Genomic DNA, 18239 nt, shown 5'->3' on the forward strand with positions numbered 1-18239 from the left:
CTCCTTAAAGCAACAGGACATGAAATTGATTTTGAAGGAACCAAATTAATCTCCAAAACTGAACATTTCAACAAGACAATAATTATGGAAGCCGTCGAAATAGAGAAACACCCCCACAACATGAATAAAGGTGACGATATTTCCCACCTACCAGACATCTGGAAACTAGCCCTAGTCAACAAACGAGTCCCAGCCACGAAAACTGACACCGGACCCAGAACAACAAAGGACGCAACCACCAAACACCCTCACCAGACTCAAACCCAAACCCATCCCACAGACGAAATGCAACCACCATCCAGAAGCCAAACCACGGCGGCATCACTAACTGCTGCACCCCCCTCCGACCCCCACACAAAACAAACTGACACATGCCATGAACACATGGCCAGACCGCAAACTCAGAGCCAAATCAAAGCCTGGGATGTTACATCACAGCCATCTGCTCAGGACATTACATCACAGGACTCAGGAGGTTACAACGCAAAGGCTCAGGAAGTTACAACGCAGCCAACCTCCCAGGATGTTGCAGCAGAGGACTCAGGATATCACTACATTAGAGCTCAGGATGTCATCACACAGCCCATTACCCAGGTCGTTACAACACAAAAGACTAATGGGCACACAGCTAGTACCTCAGCCACACAGGATGTTATGAAACAGCCGACTAACCTGCATACATCAACTCCATTCACTAATCAAGATGTAACAACACAGCCAACCAACCCGCTTACAGCAACAAAGCCAGCACTCCACACACCCCCACCAATATTTATAGAAAGATGGCAGCTCCGATCACACGAGCACAAGCACGAAGCTGAAGACATCAACCTAAAGATGGCAAGTGGGACCTTGTCGAAACATTGCCAAGATACTCTCAATCTTACATGGGAAAAGAACCGAATACGCCAAGACCTGTATGTATGTATGTATGTATGTATGTATGTATGTATGTATGTATGTATGTATGTAGAGAGAGAGAGAGAGAGAGAGAGAGAGAGAATTTCACTAAGGAGGAGATTGATTCAGACTTTCTTTAATAACTGAGATACAGACATCCCCATAACTCTCTCTCTTTCAGGAGGCGTTTCCTAGCTTTCCAGAAGCTTGTTTGATGAACAGAATCAGAAACAAATAGCAATTTCAGCAGCACAATTCCTGTTAAATATCATTTTAAACAACATAGAAGTCATACAATTGTATCATGAAAACATTTTCCCCAAATACTAAGATAAAGTGCACATTTTGCATTCTGAGAATAGCTTCCTTTTTTTTTTAAAGAGAGAACATTCTGTAAAACCACATTTTCTTCCAGGTATGAACTAATGTATACCTTGAACCTAGACTTGTTATTGAAAGGACTGTGTTAATGTTCCAGTTCCTAAAAAAGGAGTGACAGTACAATATCATTCTAATGCAAGTAGTCCTCACTTAGCGACCACTTATTCAGAAACCATTTGAACTTAACACTGGTGCTCAACGAGTGTTGCTTAGGACCGGTCCTCATACTCTTGTCAGTTGCTGTGCCCCCATGGTCATACGATCAGCATTTGCAATTTTCACTGCTGACAAGCAAAATCAATAGGGAGAGAGGCATGGCAATAATCTTCAACTACAGGTAATCCTCGACTTAACAACAGTTCATTTAGCGACTTTCAGAGTTACAACAGCACTGAAAAAAGTGACCGATGACCGTTTTTCATTGCAACATTCCCATGGTCATGTAATCAAAATTTTAGACATCTAGTTCATATTTATGACAATTGCAGTGTCCCAAGGTTTCGTGATCGCCTTTTGTGACCTTCTTACAAGCAATGTCAGTGGGGAAGTCAGATTCACTTAACCAACCATGTTACTAACTGAACAACTGCAGTGATTCACTTAATGACCGTGGTAAGAAAAATGGAGCAAAATTCGCTTAGCAGCAGCAATTTTGGGCTCAGTTGTGGTTGTAAACTGAGGACTACCTGTACCTTGGTAGACGCTATATAATCCCCTACCACAGATCATATAACTTCATCCAGTGTAAAAGCATTCATCATAAAAAGAGGCTCTCCAGTGTCCCTTCAGTATAATTGTCCTTTCTCCCCAATTCTTTATACTATGAAAAGAAATAAGGAAATGTTTTTCCTGGGGCTTTGTAGGTTCTTTTCTTTAAACTTTTTTCTGTACTTTTTAGAGGATAAGGCATGTCTCTTACATGCCTGCTTTGTCCTTCCTTAGCAGCAGTACAAGCTGGAACAACCTCCTGACTCCTTCAGTTCTGAATACCACAAATTGCTGACATGGGTGTGGTGTGGCTTCCAAACGATAAATGGTATTTTTGTTTGCAATGGCTCACATTATTACATTACATTATTATCTTCCCCATGTGCCCCTTCCTGACAAATCTAATAACTCAGATGGGCAAACTGAGGTTTCATTACTGCTCCTTGACTGTTGACTATCTTTAGTTTTAAAAAAAATCTGCCTAAGTCTTGTCAAACAAACCAGAGGAAATGTGAATGGTTCCACTTCTCTGGTCATTTAGACAATGTTCCGGCTAATTTTCTGCATTATTTGGAAAGAATCAGACCAAGGGTATTCTCCCAATCTATTGCTTAGTAAGCAGCTTTAAGTTTACTGGTGCAAAATATAATCTACGGTACCTACTTGGCTGACCTGAGCATTTATAGTATTTTAAGTATTTGTGGAGGGGAGGGAAATCTCACATTCAAGCTAATAATAGGCTTCCTTTCTTCCACGAGAGTCTCCAGTGTTTGTTAAACGTGTTCAGAAAAGTGCCTTTTTCCTGTTTTTTCCAAAAAGTGAGAAATAGTAGTTTTAAGTAAATAGTAGCTGTCCAAATATAGCTGCAGATTAGGGAATGGGTAATCATTCTGGAGAGTGTGTAGTGCACCCATAGCATCTTACTAAAGCTAGCAGATGCTGGAGAACTCTAAAGAATTTTGGCCTTGTAACTAATCGGGAACAGTTGAAGTCTACCATTCTGAACTGGTTTTGTTCCTAACAGTATTCACAAAATAGAACTAAAGTTATTCACAAAACAGAACTAGGTTCAACAAAATAAAAGGTGGGCCAAGAAGAAACCAAGGAAAAACTGTACTGGGTAAAGGTGTAAAAGAAACCTTGCCTAGAGTATATAGCAGTCTTAAACATTCGGGGGTTCTTATCCCTTGTCCTGAATTATTAGTCAGGCTTAGTGGTTATCCCACAAGCTTTGCTGATTTGGCTAGTTTATGCTTGGTGCAAATATTTAAGGCTGTATACTAAAATAAAAATCCAACTCTTGTTTTGAAAAGGTGTGTGTGTTCACGCAGGTAGTCCTCAACTTACAAACACAATTGAGCTCCATATCTCTGTTGTTAAGCGAGACAGTTTGTTAAGTGAGTTTTGCCCCATTTTATGACTTTTCTTGCCATGGTTTTTAAGTGAAACACTGCAGTTGTTAGTAGCACAGTTGTTAAGCGAATCTGGCTTCCCCATTGACTTTGGTGATCACCTGACATTGCAACTGTAATAAATTTGAGTCAGTTGCCAAGTGTCTGAATTTGGATCGCATGACCGCAGCGATGCTGGAACAATCGTAAGTATGAAAAATGGTCATAAGCCACTTTTCTCAGTGCTGTTGTAACTTCAGTCACTAAATGAACTATTTTAAGTCAAAGACTACTTGTATTTATAATGTTGACCCATAATCTATGAAAAGAGTTTCCTTCTAGGCTAGTAAACTTCATTGTAGTAAAATGTATTGACGATGGGATTGGTTTTATCATTCATTATTGCTGGCAATATTAGGAATCCCTGTTTTTAAACTCTTTCAATAACCAATCATATTTTGCCAAATCTTGTTGAGTTGATTGGAAGTCTATTATTTCAGTGCTGTGGATTTGTGCATATTAAAACTAAAAGCAGGAGTAACCTTTTGTTGCTACTATACTATGATGTTGTTAAACATTAGCATTTAAGGAATAAAATATGATGGTTGATATCTTGATGGTTGTTCCTTCCCATTTGCAAACAAATTACTGCTTTCTTTTGTAGAATAAACTTAAATTGTCCTCCAGAAACCTAGAAAATTAGATTTCTAGATAGAGGCATATGGTAATTTCTTCACAATATAGCCTGTTCTGTTTCCACTGAGCCATAATCTTTCAAACAAATTTAACTATCTTTAAATTTGGCTTTTGGCCTGGAGCCTTCTCACAAAGCTGGCAAACCGGATACACCCATAGGAAATACATTTAAGGGTTCCATTTCCCTAGCATTCCACCTCCCCACCACCACCATTGTTGGGCAAGGGGAAAAAATACACAATTCTCCCACTGTAGCTTCGTGTACACTGAAATCTATGTAACGTGTTAGAAGCTTTCTGTATACCGAAAAGTTTAATGAAATGAATCTGCCATGTAACATACTCCAATGTGATTTTCCCCACCCCCTTGAGATTTTAAGGTTTGACAAGTGCAGGAGAAGCTTGATTAAAACATTCCTTTTGTATTAAGCGTGATCCTTGATGGGTTTATGAACACATCCGTGTTGTTTTCTGACAACAGTATAAAACTGGTTTGCGGTTGCATTCTTCTGCGATACTTTTTGACTTCCCACTTTAACCTTGGCATTTCCTAAGCGATGATTAGTGCAAATCCTAATCCAATCTTATCCAATCATGCCTTTAGTTTTTAAAATCAGCCATGATTGACAAGGTGCTGCCACCTAACTGGGTCATTCCTAAAATGCTTCTAAACTTTTGTAGTATGCACTGTTTTTAAGATGTTTGATGACTGTGTGCCTATGGAATTTCTTGGTCCATTTCTCCATGGTGTAGACCGTGGGTTCTTAACCTGAGTCCATGGACAAAATTTACAAAGCTGTGAACTTGCATGGGGGGGAAATTACAACTTTATTTTCATTAAACTAATTGAAATTTAGCTTTCTATTCAATAAAGTATGTAGGCAATGAAGCACTTTATTACTCTTAGACCTGAAAAAAAGCTTAGCTATCTTCCATTACTCTCATTGCCTAAAATTATTATACCCTAGAAAAGCGTATTGTTATTGATTTAATGGATAATAAAGAAGCTTATGTATTACTGTATAACATTATTGTCCAATATTTTGGTAATATAATCTATCCCAATACAAGATGTACCTAGTCTGGTGGTAACATTTTTATTTAGCGAGAATCATTTTTTCTCCATTGATATAAGCATAATCAAAAATCTGTCCCCTATGTCTTGCAGTCTTTCTCTCACATAATGTTGATTGTTAACAAAAAGCTACATAGAAATCATTTTAAATCATAACCAATCTTTAGGATGGATCCTGATTTAGATGCAGTAGATCTTAATTTTGAATTGCCAGGGCCATGATGAATTGTATAAGTTGTGGTGCAGAGACGTATGGGGAAAAGGGAAAAGCCACCACTACGTACCAGATTTTATAGATTTATGCATAACATACTTTTAAAGACTTTTTGTGATAGTCATCAAAATTGTTACCTAGACTGGAGACAAATTTATAGCAGCCTAATTGTCAGAAATTATTCATTTGTATTGTTTCTTCCCTTTCTTCCCTTCCCTTCTTACATAGATGGTACCACAACTGAATTTAGGATATTAAAAACTAGTATCTGTAAAATACACTTAACTAATAACTGGTAAAGGAAAGCTAAAACATTTAAAAGCTATCATATTACTCACCAGGCTGCAGAAGAACAGCCAGGTTTTTTTATTGCAGCATAAACTCACAATCATATTACTAACGATGAATCACTGGGTTTATAGAATTGAATCGGAAAAACGTCACTATCATATAAAGAGGGCCAAATGTCTTTTTATCAGAAAGATCTGAAAGTACATAATGGCTATCCTGAAAAGATTTTTTTCCCCATCTAGCGTCTATAAAAACTATCACAAAAGCACCTGCTGTAACAATTTCCAAATTCTGCATATGTGTAGAATATATGATTAGTGTTCCATACTAATGGTCCTTCACCTTCTAGCCAGAAAATAATTCCTCTGAGCTAGAAACTCTCTTTTTTCAGTCTCTGTTGATTTCAAATCAACTTCTGATTTTGCCGCAAGAGAGAGAGGGGAAAAATCCAAGTGGGCCCTGTTGATTGAAAACTCTATATAAAATCGACATTGAAAGTGTTACTCTAGAGCACATTAGAAGAGCCAAAGCCAGTTTGCCAATGGTAACTTTGGTGAATCTACTTTTGATCGGTTATGTCTCTTTGTCATTGATATCTATGTGATGAATGTTTAAACCTCTGAAATGGAACTAAAAGCTGTGTATGCTGGCTTTCCCAAAGGTATACTTGATAGTGATTTTAATCTTATAATAGCAGGCTGTGGACTAGTACAGTCTTGAAATTTCTGGTATTCTTCACTTTTAGTAAAATTCATATCCTCTGGGCAAGATGAGCTCTTGAGGGTTGGTTTTATTTAGGAGAATTTTGTATTTTTTATGTGACTAATAGATTTGATATGTCTCAAATCTCCAAAGGCTACAATTAGTTTTAGTCTGGTTTTTTTTTTTGGCTGCTGTTATATTTTAATTAAAAGAGGTTACTGGTCCAATTGGAGGGGGAATTGTATCTGTTTCTAGTAATTTTCTATTGGTCAAATTTAACCAAACGAGTCCAGTATATTTTCCCTTTAAAATATGAAATGTTACAGGAATCAATCCAAACATTAGTAATTAGAGTATAGTAGTTGTGTTTTTAAATAGATTCTTAAAAATGCTTTGCCATGCATAATGTTTGCACATAATGGAGTGCCACAGGTGTAAGCTTTGCTTTCCCTATTACTGGATTTCCGTACTTCATACAGTACAGGAAGAGAGTAGAATAGAGCAGAACTGAAGAAGCTTCCTGGATGAGAAGCAAAATGTTTTCAAGGAGAGAAAAAAAATGAAGAAAGTCCAGTTGCCTTTTGAAAAAGCACCTTTGGGACTAGCATGACCTGGATGATTAAGAATCTCCATAGACAGAGTAGAAGAGGACTTGGCAGCACAAGGAAACAACAGCCAATCACCGGCCATCACCACACCAATCAACCTATAAGATTGCACTACATAAATAGGATGCATAGAATAGCCCAAAGCATATATTCCAGTAGAAAGAAGTTTCCTGAAGATGTCTATGGAAATTCTCCATCATCCAGGTCATAGCTGTCCAAAAGGTGCTTTTTCAAGAGGCAACTGGACTTTCTGTTTTTTCTTTGAAGACATTTCGCTTCTCATCCAAGAAGCTTCTTCAGCTCTCACTGGATGGTGGGGAATGGAAGGATTCCCTGTGGATGGGCTCCTCCACGAATCTAAAAGCTCAGAAGGCTAAACCTCTGGTCCCGGTGACCGACTCAGATTGGATCTTGTAGAGTAGAAGTTTCTTTTTTAAATTAACTGTAGGCAGGAGGAACTTCCAAATTTCAAAATGTTAATTTTAATACCATAACTTATTAAGGTGAGTTGTTTATATTAATTAACTTCATAAATAATGGTTTGAAGCTGGTTTATTTCTATAGCTTTGTACATTGACCAAAGTCTAACACTTGTACTGGAAAGAGAAGTGCATTGGGGTCAAGTAGATCTTAGGTTTGTCCTTATTTATCGTTCAAATTAGCTCAGTGAATGAAATGCTTCCATTTAGTCTTTTCAAAAAGACTACAGTAGTGATCTTCCAAAATCATGACTATTAAAATATTTTCAAATTAAAAGTAGGACTAAAACTGAAGCAGTTCAAAGGTCTGCTTTTGGTTAAATTGGCATGAGATCTCCAACTAGAACTGTACCTGTAGTGAGTAAGAAACACAAGGCAAAAACTTCATATAGCAGAGCTTGGTGGTACCGGATTCAAATCAGAAGAGTGCAGTTAGAACAAAATAGCCCCTATTGCGATAGCAGTTGCCTTGTTCCTGTGGCAGCATCATAAAAAATTAGAGAAGCTGCTGCTCAGTAAGTTTAGAACATCAGACAACGCAACTTGCCTAAGGGAGAACAATATATCTTGTTACTCATTCTAATATAAGGAAATGGGAGCTAGGAGGAATTTCCACACAGATAAGATAGTGCCCAAGAAAGTTAGAGTGATGTTAAACTTTTTTGCCAAATGATACAAATTCCACTTGCTACGTTTATGTTGAGGCATTCTCTTTTGTGTAATTCCTGGTGAAAATACATACTCATTGATTGACTCAATAGTTAACATTTCTATCTATATTGTGTATTTGAGAATAGACTAAAACCTACGGTATGTTCATCATATGTCCTTCTGGATTCCAACAAACAACAAACATACAGGGGGGAAAAATGGTCATTATTTTCCTGCCTTGTTTGTGAGATTCCCAGAACAGTCATCCGGCTTTTTAATTATTATTTTTTACTAGCCTTTGTACACAGCAATGTATACTTAGCCAGGATGAGAACAATAGAGGATAATGATAACTGCATTTTAATTGTTCTTTCCCTTTGAATAGAACAGGAACAGTTTATTATTGTGACAACCAGTTTTGTGTAGTTGTTAAGGCATTAGGCTAGAAACTTGGAGACCACGAGTTCTACTCCCGTCTTGGGCACAAAGCCAGTTGAGTAACCTTGGGCTAGTCATTTTCTCTCAGCTCCGGGAAGGAGGCAATGGCAAACCACTTCTAAAAAGCCTTGCCAAAAAACTGCAGGGACTTGTCCAGGCAGTCTTCAATTATAAGTGCAAACAGTGAATCCAAACATACTTGGTATGTTAGATCTTGTTTTAAAATATGGAGATGGGTAGTCAGTCTCCAGTTAACATGATTGCGCACTCTCACCCCCCCCTTTTTTTTTTTTTTTTTTTGAAATGCTCAGGATCCAAAATTCATGCTTAGGTAATTACAGGTATCTTCTAAGAGGCATCCATATCTCTATGAGCGTGAAAAGGAAATGCTCCTTTTAAAATGATGTTGCCATTACTTGTTTTCAAAGTTAACATTGACCATAACTTTGATTTTGACAATTTTTGGGGGGGGGTTGCCTGCTGGTTTATATATTTTAAACATCAAATTTGTAACAATTTCCCAGATTTTACATTTTCTAGCCTTTATTATTACCCCTGACTTTATTTTGAAAATTGACTATGCAACTAGAATCTCCATAAAGGGACAGCTTTACATATATAGTTTGACATTTAACGTTTGACTTTAGTACAGTTCAGTGACGTGCGGTGAGGTTTATGACTGGTGAGGCACTGACACAATGCTGGGTTTCAAATATTTTTAGACCTGTGGACTTCAACTCACAGAATTCCACAGCCAGGCATGCTCAGTTCCAATTTAAAGCGACAGCATTTGTTTTTCTCCTTTGCTCCTTCTTTCTTTTTCTTTTTCTTCTCCTTCCCCTCCTTCCTCCCTCTCTCCCTTCCTCCCCCTCTCTCAAACACACACACACACACACAAGTTGGATTGGACTATCTCTCCTACCCCTTCCCTCTCTCACTCACTCTCAAACAAACCCCCACACACACAAAAGTTGGATTGGATATCTTTTCCAGTGGCTTGAAAGCAGCTCCTCTGCCATCCCCCCCATTCCTTTGCTGCCTTTCCCAAACACCTCCACCAATGCAAATGCAGCCTGCTGTTTGGGTGGGAAATGCCTGGAACACAATAAAGCCCACCCACCACCTCCTGCTGGCAGGCTGGGGTAGGAGAGGCAGAGAAGCCGGAGGGGAGCCGATCTGAGCCTTCCAAAAGAAAGAGGCTGGGGGGGAAGTGTGTGTACTACAGCATGGCTCTTTGCCTGGCTTCCTGCCTCCTCCTGTGGTCTCCTCAGTGCTCGCTTGTGCTCTCCCTCCCCAAGTGTAGTTTGATTGCAGGCGGAGCCACGTTGCCTTTTCAAACTTGTAATCAGTGAAGCTGGGCTAGATTTTTATATAGTTTTATCCAGCTGTGTGTGTGAGAGAGAGAAATGAATGGGGGCCTGGGGAGGAAGTCACTACACTTGGGGAGGGAGAGCACCAGTGAGGAGACCACAGGAGGAGGCAGGAAGCCAGGCAAAGAGCCATGCTGTAGCACACACACTGGCCCCACAACGTGGCTCTGCCTGCAATCAAACTACTCTTGGGGAGGGAGAGCACAAGCGAGCCAGGGTCCTTCCCTCCAGCCTTTGCCCAAAGCCCTGCACAGCACCAGGAGGATGAAGTTTGAATTCCTCCCCCTCCCTGCAACCCACACGTACCTTTTCCAGCTTTTTTTAACAGTTAAGCAGAGTCATCCACGGTGAGGCAGTAACTAGCTCAGCTTTTTCCTTTTACTTTTTTTTTTTCATGATGAGAGTGGTGAGGCTATGCCTCACTTGCCTCACCTGACTGCACGTCACTGGTACAGTTGTACGGAGAAATAAAGCAGTGTTTGCTGCATCAGAAGATTGCTGAGAAAGAACTAAAGAGAGGGAGGGCGAGAGGGAATTCTTCCTATTTATGACCTAAAGATTTTTCTAACCATGCAACTTTTTTTTAGGAAAAAAAGCTAACTGTCTTTAGTGTTTGAGACAAGGTCTCAATCCCTTAGAGGCTCTTTAGAAAAGGTTATGTTGACATCATGGGTTTGGCAGAGCCAATTTCCAAAGTACCCTACTGAACGTTGGCCTTCTAAAACAAAATCCCCTGCTAAGCCCACCTGTAATAGAAATAGTATTATTTGTGGCAGTCATATTTCTAGGCAACAAATGGGCAGTGTTTCCTATTTGAATGAAAAGTATTAGTGCCGTGCTAGACTAATCCTGGATATTAAAAGTCTTGGCAAATTATAAAAGACTTGCTACTGCTCCCAGTGTCTCATTTAATAAGAATTTGTGCTTTTCCTGCCTGTCTTTCTTCTTCATGTCCCTTGCACCCTTCCTCCTAGCAACCATACTTTCTCATACTTTGCACTTCATAATTCAGGAGTATTCTGAGTAAATTCGTCCATTTGTAAACATAAAGCTGAGCTATAACAGCGACAGTGCTGTCAAGCTATCAGCTGAATCTAATCAGTCGTAGGGCCGGAAGTCCTGTGTCTCTTCAAATACATTCAAGTTCATATCTGTATGGTCTTGCCTACAAAAATGTGTGAACAATTTTTTCTCAATAATGATTTCAACATTGGGTTGAAATTGGGTTCTCTGCACGTTATTAACAAGTTACTAATCTTGTTCATGAGCACTAATCTTGTACCTTTTAATCAGTTAACGCACCTATGGTAACACAAGCTCCACATGAACACAAAACCGTAATCTATCTCACATTTCCCATATTATAATGAGAATATATGTGTGTGTGTGTGTGTTGTATTTGTGCTGATAAATAAATAAAGGGAGACTAGTATGGATCCATTTCAAGCTATTTAGCTCTCATCAGCTAGCCATACCAGGGGCATACCAGGGGTTGTAACACAAATACATACATACATACATACATACATACATACATACATACATACATACATACATATAGTTACTGCCAACTGAAGTAAATTCCATTCTTTTGCTTGTCAGAAATCTTTTTTTTTTACATTTATCTGTATTCAGCTGCTGCATTAATCAGTACTTGATATCTCATGGATGGTGACATTATGAATGAGGGAGAAAAGTTTCTTTATTCATTTCTCCATAATCATGCATATATCAGGATTCCAAGTAACACCCCCAATGAAAGAAGACTCTGAGCCTTGAAGTACCTCAAAGTTCCATTTTATTAGATATGTCATATTGGCATATCTGGGAAAACCCGAATCTGAAAGCTTCCAGATTTTCCCCATCCAAATGAAAGTCCAATCCCCTGCCCAGCACCCACATGTCCATCGCATGACCCAAACAGGAACCATCCCTATTGGAGTTACCTCCCAGTCATACCCCTCCAGGTGCAGGGCAAGAAGTCCTTGACTCTTTGAGAAAGGAATGTTATTATGAGTATATATCTCCCATATTTCAAATAATCCTCCCTCCCATTTTTCCACCCCATTGAATATGACAGGCCTGAAGGCCCAATGCAAAATATGGCTTCCAGGCCTGACAATATAACTGATATCCAGACAGTCATATCTGTTTTATTTGGCCTTTTCTTAACCCTAAAAAAACCCATTATCATAATCTTTCAAAAGCTCTTCTTTTTGAGAATTTTATCCATTTCTGACTCTTTTTAGGGTGTGAAGAACGGAAAAGTAAAACAATATTTCTTCACGCCTGCTGGCTTTTATACTTCACTCCTACAGGTTCTCATGATGGAACTTTCCTATTTTTACAGCAACCAGGCCTTGGGTTATTGAACTCACTGAGCTATCCACCATAATCCCAAATCACTTTCCTGTTAAGTACCATCATCTCACACCGTGTGAGCATATACGCAAAGTTAGGTTGCTTTGCTGCGTTGTGCAGCATCTTACCCTGCAATTTGACTACTTCAGTCTCCCAATTTGGAAAGATATTTTTCAAGCTTTTTGGTCATCGTCGTCCCCCCTCCCCCCATTTATTGTTTCATTTCAAACAACCTAAATTTGGTGCTGGCCTTCTAACAGTCAACGTAAATTTCATTCAGGTTCAAAGACATTACTGGAATAACAGTTACTGCATTCAGTTGTAAAATTTCATGAGATGATACATTGGGAAGATGGTTGATTCTGATTTTCTACAATTCACTTGATGTTTAACCTTTTTTGTTCTAAATGTAGGCGGTCGGTTGCACATGCTAAGCATCTGTGTTGTGAGTCTCCGAGTAGCCATTTATTGCATAGACCTGGGTAATAAACATGCTACATTCAGGCATTTACAAAGCCTGAATACCATACAGGCTTTTTGCTAACTTTTCGTTGTTTTTTTCTTCTTTGCTTGCATTTAGGACTTTTCAGAACTAGAAAAGAGAGATCCCCAGGAGTTAGTTGGTAAGTACTATTAAAATATTATTTTACCTCACCTTGTTGTTCTTGAACGATTGATGCTATTTTAAATGTTCATACAATTCCCTTCTCACTATAAAATCTGGCAAGGCCAATGGATAGAGGTGAAAGAAGAAAGGCTCCACAGTCTGGGCCTAACGTTTGCAACATGTATAGTAATGGACTCCTTTTTCTTCCCTGGGACCTTTTTTTCCTGCCTACTCAACATTTCTTCTTTGTTTGAGTTTGCTCAAGTACGCATGTACTTATTTGTAACTCTTCACAACCAGCTACTTTTCCTCTTTTGTATAAGAATCACACCTCTGGCAGCCATTGTTCTCATTTTTCTGTACAATAGTTTCTTTTTCATGCTTGTTCTTTCCCATTCGTCCCAAATATTCCTTCTTTCCCCTCAAACGGCTACAGAGGGCAACTGTTATCCTGCCCATCTACTATAGCATACTTTTTTTTTTTTTTCTCAAAGACTATAGATGAACTACAGAAGAACTACCATTCCACCCACTTTGTTTATTTTCTGTTTAATCATTAAGTGAACTCATTTTATATCCTTAAGTGACACTGAGGAGATTGCTGGGAAAAGTTGCTTGAGGAAAAAAAAAAGAAATCCAAATCTCTTCAGCGGCTTTCTACTCCCACAGATTAATATTTTCTTTCTATAAATGAATTTATCCTTCTTCCTGATGAAGGAATCAAAGACCCTAACAAGTTATCTATAATTTAGGAAGAATAATGGGTACCACACGGAGATTTTATTTGCGCTTATAAAAATTCTCTGAGTATTATTAAGGTGATATACAAGAGTTGGGAAAGGAACATTATCAAGAATTGGTATTAAAATATGTTGATTTCATTGTATATCCCTGAATCTACGAATAAGTTAGTTAACTGTATTTCTGTTGCAAAATGTATGCTTGATTTGCACATTGATGCTCCTGATATGTTTGCTTTGCTGCTACCAGAAAGTAAGAAAACTTGCTCTGCTTTGCATAAGATTAAAAGTTTTGGATTGAGAAGAATGCCAGTTTAAAATTCATTGCTCCCTATTGTTCCTGCAAAGGTTTTTGTGTACATTGAATACTTAAGTGCAGTACTTCAGCAAGGCATAAGTTGGAGAGACAATTTCATTTTGCGAAAGACTGACTGTCCCCTGGTTTTTTTAGCACATTCCTTCATTAATATTACCTATTAAAAACTTAGGTATAAGCATAATTTTGCAATATAGTTAAAGCAGAAGACCATTTCAACGTGAGAGATATGCACAACACTCTCGTATTTTTTCTTTTACAAGCTGGAGCATGTTTCCTTCAAAAATTAAATGTTTAGGCTTTTGTTTTATGTCTGGCTTTTACTACAGTCAGGTTTTGCGGTTGTTGGTTTTTTATGCAGATACCCATACTGCTTGAGGCAGTTTACATGATGATTTCTACTCATTTTACACCTTACATAGCAATCCTGTAAGGTAGATTGCTCTGAGGGAAGAGGGGCATCCCAAAGCTATCCAGCGAAGTCTGTGGCTAACCCGAAGTCTTCAGTCTATATCTTAACAGTCCAGTCCAACCCCACTTAATGAACACTATAATGAATTAGTTCTCCCCACCACCACCGCACTCCTTTTAATTATTCTTCCAACCATATACAGATATACACCTATACTTTAATATACATATATTAACTGAACTACTGGCACTGGTGCCACAAGTTAAATGCCATCTTCCAAACACAAGACTCATTGAGGAATGGCAATGATGGGAGATTAGAGCCCAACACATTAGATTATAGCATGATCAGTGACTCGGTAAAAATATGAAAAAGAAAAAGGGATTTCAGAACTGCCACATAAATTGAGGGGAGGGGAAGGCAGAAATAGATAGGAGTGAGGCATAGCAGAGCATGAATGAATCAGTTTTCATAACATAAACACAGACACTTGAAAATAATTGATGGCCCTGGAATAAAGAGAAAAATTAAAGTTTTAGCAAGTTGCCAGAGGAGAAAAATAGTAGATAAGAGTGTTAGCTGAACAGGCACTTGATTTGGGCAATGAATGTGTGGTTTGACTTATGGGAGATCTTGGAGAAATAACTTTGAAATCATTTATCTGAAGTTAATTTGCAGAAGGCTAATTGGCTTGCTTTCCCTTGAAACATGGGCAGCTCCCACTCCATGGAGCAAAAGGCAAGTTTCAGTCTCATTGTATGCCTTCTGTAAAGTGAGATGTATATTTTTACAATATATTGCCGTAATGATTTACAATAACTTTTTAGGAATCATTTTATGATTGGCTGCACCTAGATTGCCCATATCTAGCATGTTTAACCATTCATAAAATGGTTGGGAAGTTTTGATATAGAAGTGAAAACATACCCTGTTCTTCTGTGCTTTTGCAAATGCAGACAATACAATCACATTTTATAGCATGGACCTGGATAATGGTGCCTTTTCTGCAACACATGTTGCAGAATTTCTGGTACTCTACTATAGGGATGACATGCAAAAATAATCAACCTTATTTTGCTTTAGGAAATTATGAAAAACGGAACTATTCTCAATGTTGCTATGTCCATTATTGCATATCTATTGATTGTTTCTATGATTTTTATTGAATGGTTTTAATTTTCTTATGATTGCTTACTTGGATGTGTAATTGTATTGTTGATGTTTTGTTACTGCTGTAAATTGTAAGCTGCTGACAGTCCTTTGATTGGAATAAATAACTAGTGGGTTGCTACACAGAAAGGCTTTCTCCGAGGAAACAGTCGATTTCAAATGGTTGCGGTAAACCTTGTTCATCGTTTTCATCCATCCATAGAGGAAAAGATGGAAAACTAATGAAACACTCAGTTTTCAGAAAATATTGTAAAGGCATAATATGATTTCCCTGTGAGGCCCAAGGAAAGATTTGTAGTTGATTTGATTAGAAACTGCACCCTACTAATGGGTGCCAGAAGTACAGGTAGTGCTCAACGTACAACCATATTCGAAGTTAAAACAGCACTGAAAAAATTGACTTAAGACCAGTTTTCACTGGTCTTAACAACCATTGCAGCATCTCCACGGTCACATGATCAAAATTTGAAAGCTTAGCAACTGGTTCGTATTTCTGACAGTTGCAGTGTGTCCCAGAGTCATGTGATCCCCTTTTGCAACCTTCTGGCAAGCAAAGTCAATGGGGGAAGACAGACTCACTTTACAACCGTGTTGTTAACAAGTACAGTGATTCACTTAACATTTGTGGTAATAAAAGTCGTAAAATGGGTCAAGACTTAACAAACTGCCTCTCTCAGAAACAGAAATTTTGGACTCAATGGTGGTTGTAAGTTGAGGACTACCTGTACCAATAAGATATTGAAGTCTTTTTGGGAGAAATGCAAGATGATACAGCTGTAGAGTTTCTTTAAAAGCAGGGAAGGTTTTGTGTCTTTGAATCAGTCTTGACTCCTGGCGACTGCCTGGGCAAGTTCCTGTAGTTTTCTTAGCAAGGTCTTGGAACTACAACAAGATGTACTGTATTCTTTGGAGTATAAGACACACCTTCCCCCCCCCCCCCAAAGAGGGTGAAAATCGGAGTGTGTTTTGTACACTGAATACAGCGTTTTTGGCCTCCCAAAACCCTGCCCCTTTAGCAAAAATGGACATGCAGAGGGTTTGGGAAGCCTGCAAAGTGCTCCTGGGAACTGGGGAGGGAAAAAATGAGCAAAAAATGGGCTGCTTTTTGCTCATTTTTGGGGGGAGCAGCCCCCAAGAGCACTTGGCAGGCCTCTCAAACTCTCTGCACGCCTCATTTTTCCCAAAAAAACGAGGCATGCAGAGGGTTTGGAAGGCCTGCAGAGTGTAAAAACTTTTTTTAAAAAATTTACCTCTTCAAAATCTTGCTGCATCTTATACTCTGAAAAATTCAGTAGTTTTCTTAGCAAGGTCTTAGCAAGGTTTACCATGGCCTGCTTTCCTAGGGCTGAGAGAGAATGACTGGCCAAGTTACCCAGCTGGTTTTGGGCTTAGATGCAGCTAAACCTCATGGTCCCCCAGCTTCTAGCCTGGTGTTTTAGCCCCTAGAAAAGATTCACTAATGTTAGGCAGTGTTCTGCCAATAAAGCAAATCTCTGCAGTATTAAGCCGATTTCCTATACTGCTGATGTTGAAATATTTAGTGATTCCTTTCTAACTCCAGTCAAGTCCCAGCTTATTAAAGTGGCTTGCATTGCGTTAGTCAAACCTTTTGTCAAAGCCATAGCTGCAAGGTATGGATAATTATTTATTTTGCAAATGTGCTGGTTGGACTCATAGGGTGAGTCATGTCTAGAGTCAACATCCTGGATTCCCAACGTGGTATTCTTTAGACTGGAAAGCAGCAAGGGTACACACCCTGGCAGGAGTTGCAACCAGTGTCACTGATTGGGCTTCCAACAAAAGTAAAATTTCATCTTTGCCAAAATCGCATAATGAAGAATATATAATTGCATCCTGGCATTGTGCTCCTTTTCAAAGGAAAGATACTGGAGTGAATTACCCTTTGTTTTCTTCTTTTTCTATACTGTAATAATCTTAGGCGTAAGCATCCAGTTGATTTAAATACCCATACAGATGCTTTGCTTACCCCACTAATTGCTTTTTAAGATATATATTATAACCTTTTTCTCTCTTTGATTGTCTTTCTCTTAAAGGACTACTATGTTACCTAGTATGCTAAATTGAGTCAGAAAAACCCGGCACCGATTCACCCATTGGGCCACCTAGAGTGGCTTGAGGCACCCATTAGAAAATGAGCATAGAATACACCATACTCAAGAATTATTACCTGCTGTTTAGTCTTTGCTATTTGATTGTTAAGTCACTCTCCAAGCAGCACACTATTTCTGTGTGATTTCTCTGAACATGTCTTCTTCATTTTTTAAAATGTAAAATGGTAGTAAGGAGAAGTTTTATACACATCTAAAGCTTTTGTTTACAGGTGGCACACAGTAAATATATATTTAAGTTCTCCATTCTCCATTGATTTCAGTGTAGGCTAAGTAATACATTCAGGATTTTGCCCTTATGAAATTTTTTGAAAACCCCCATCTTATCCCAGGTGTTGAACTCTTGTCTAATCTCCAAGATCAATAAACATCATTTGTGTTTTGCTTTTTGCCTTACTGGCCCCTATTGAAGTGCAGTTCTTGATTAAAAACAATTGCCCCGACTCTCAACAGCAGTAGCTGTAAGTCTGTAGCTTTTGTTGTCAGGAGCTTCTGGAATCAGTTCGCGTTTCTCTGGAGATGTTGGCATGATTTCTTTTTCTCATAAAAACACATTCTCTGGAAATGTCAAAGAACATGTCTTTGTCACTTGTGACTGCTG

General features: G+C 38.7%; 1 protein-coding gene across 2 annotated transcripts in view; it reads left to right on the forward strand.

Moving 5' to 3' along the window:
• SAP30BP (SAP30 binding protein) overlaps positions 1-18239 on the forward strand; it is a 41134-nt gene that overhangs the window by 14446 nt on the left and 8449 nt on the right. For both annotated transcript variants that reach the window (XM_081935086.1, XM_081935087.1), the window contains one exon: positions 12845-12887. In XM_081935086.1, coding sequence (XP_081791212.1) covers positions 12845-12887 — 43 coding nt within the window. The remainder of the gene's footprint in view (positions 1-12844; positions 12888-18239) is intronic.

This window comes from Natrix helvetica (genome assembly GCF_964273705.1).
Source record: "Natrix helvetica genome assembly, chromosome: 1".
In the NCBI taxonomy this organism is placed as follows: domain Eukaryota; kingdom Metazoa; phylum Chordata; class Lepidosauria; order Squamata; family Natricidae; genus Natrix; species Natrix helvetica.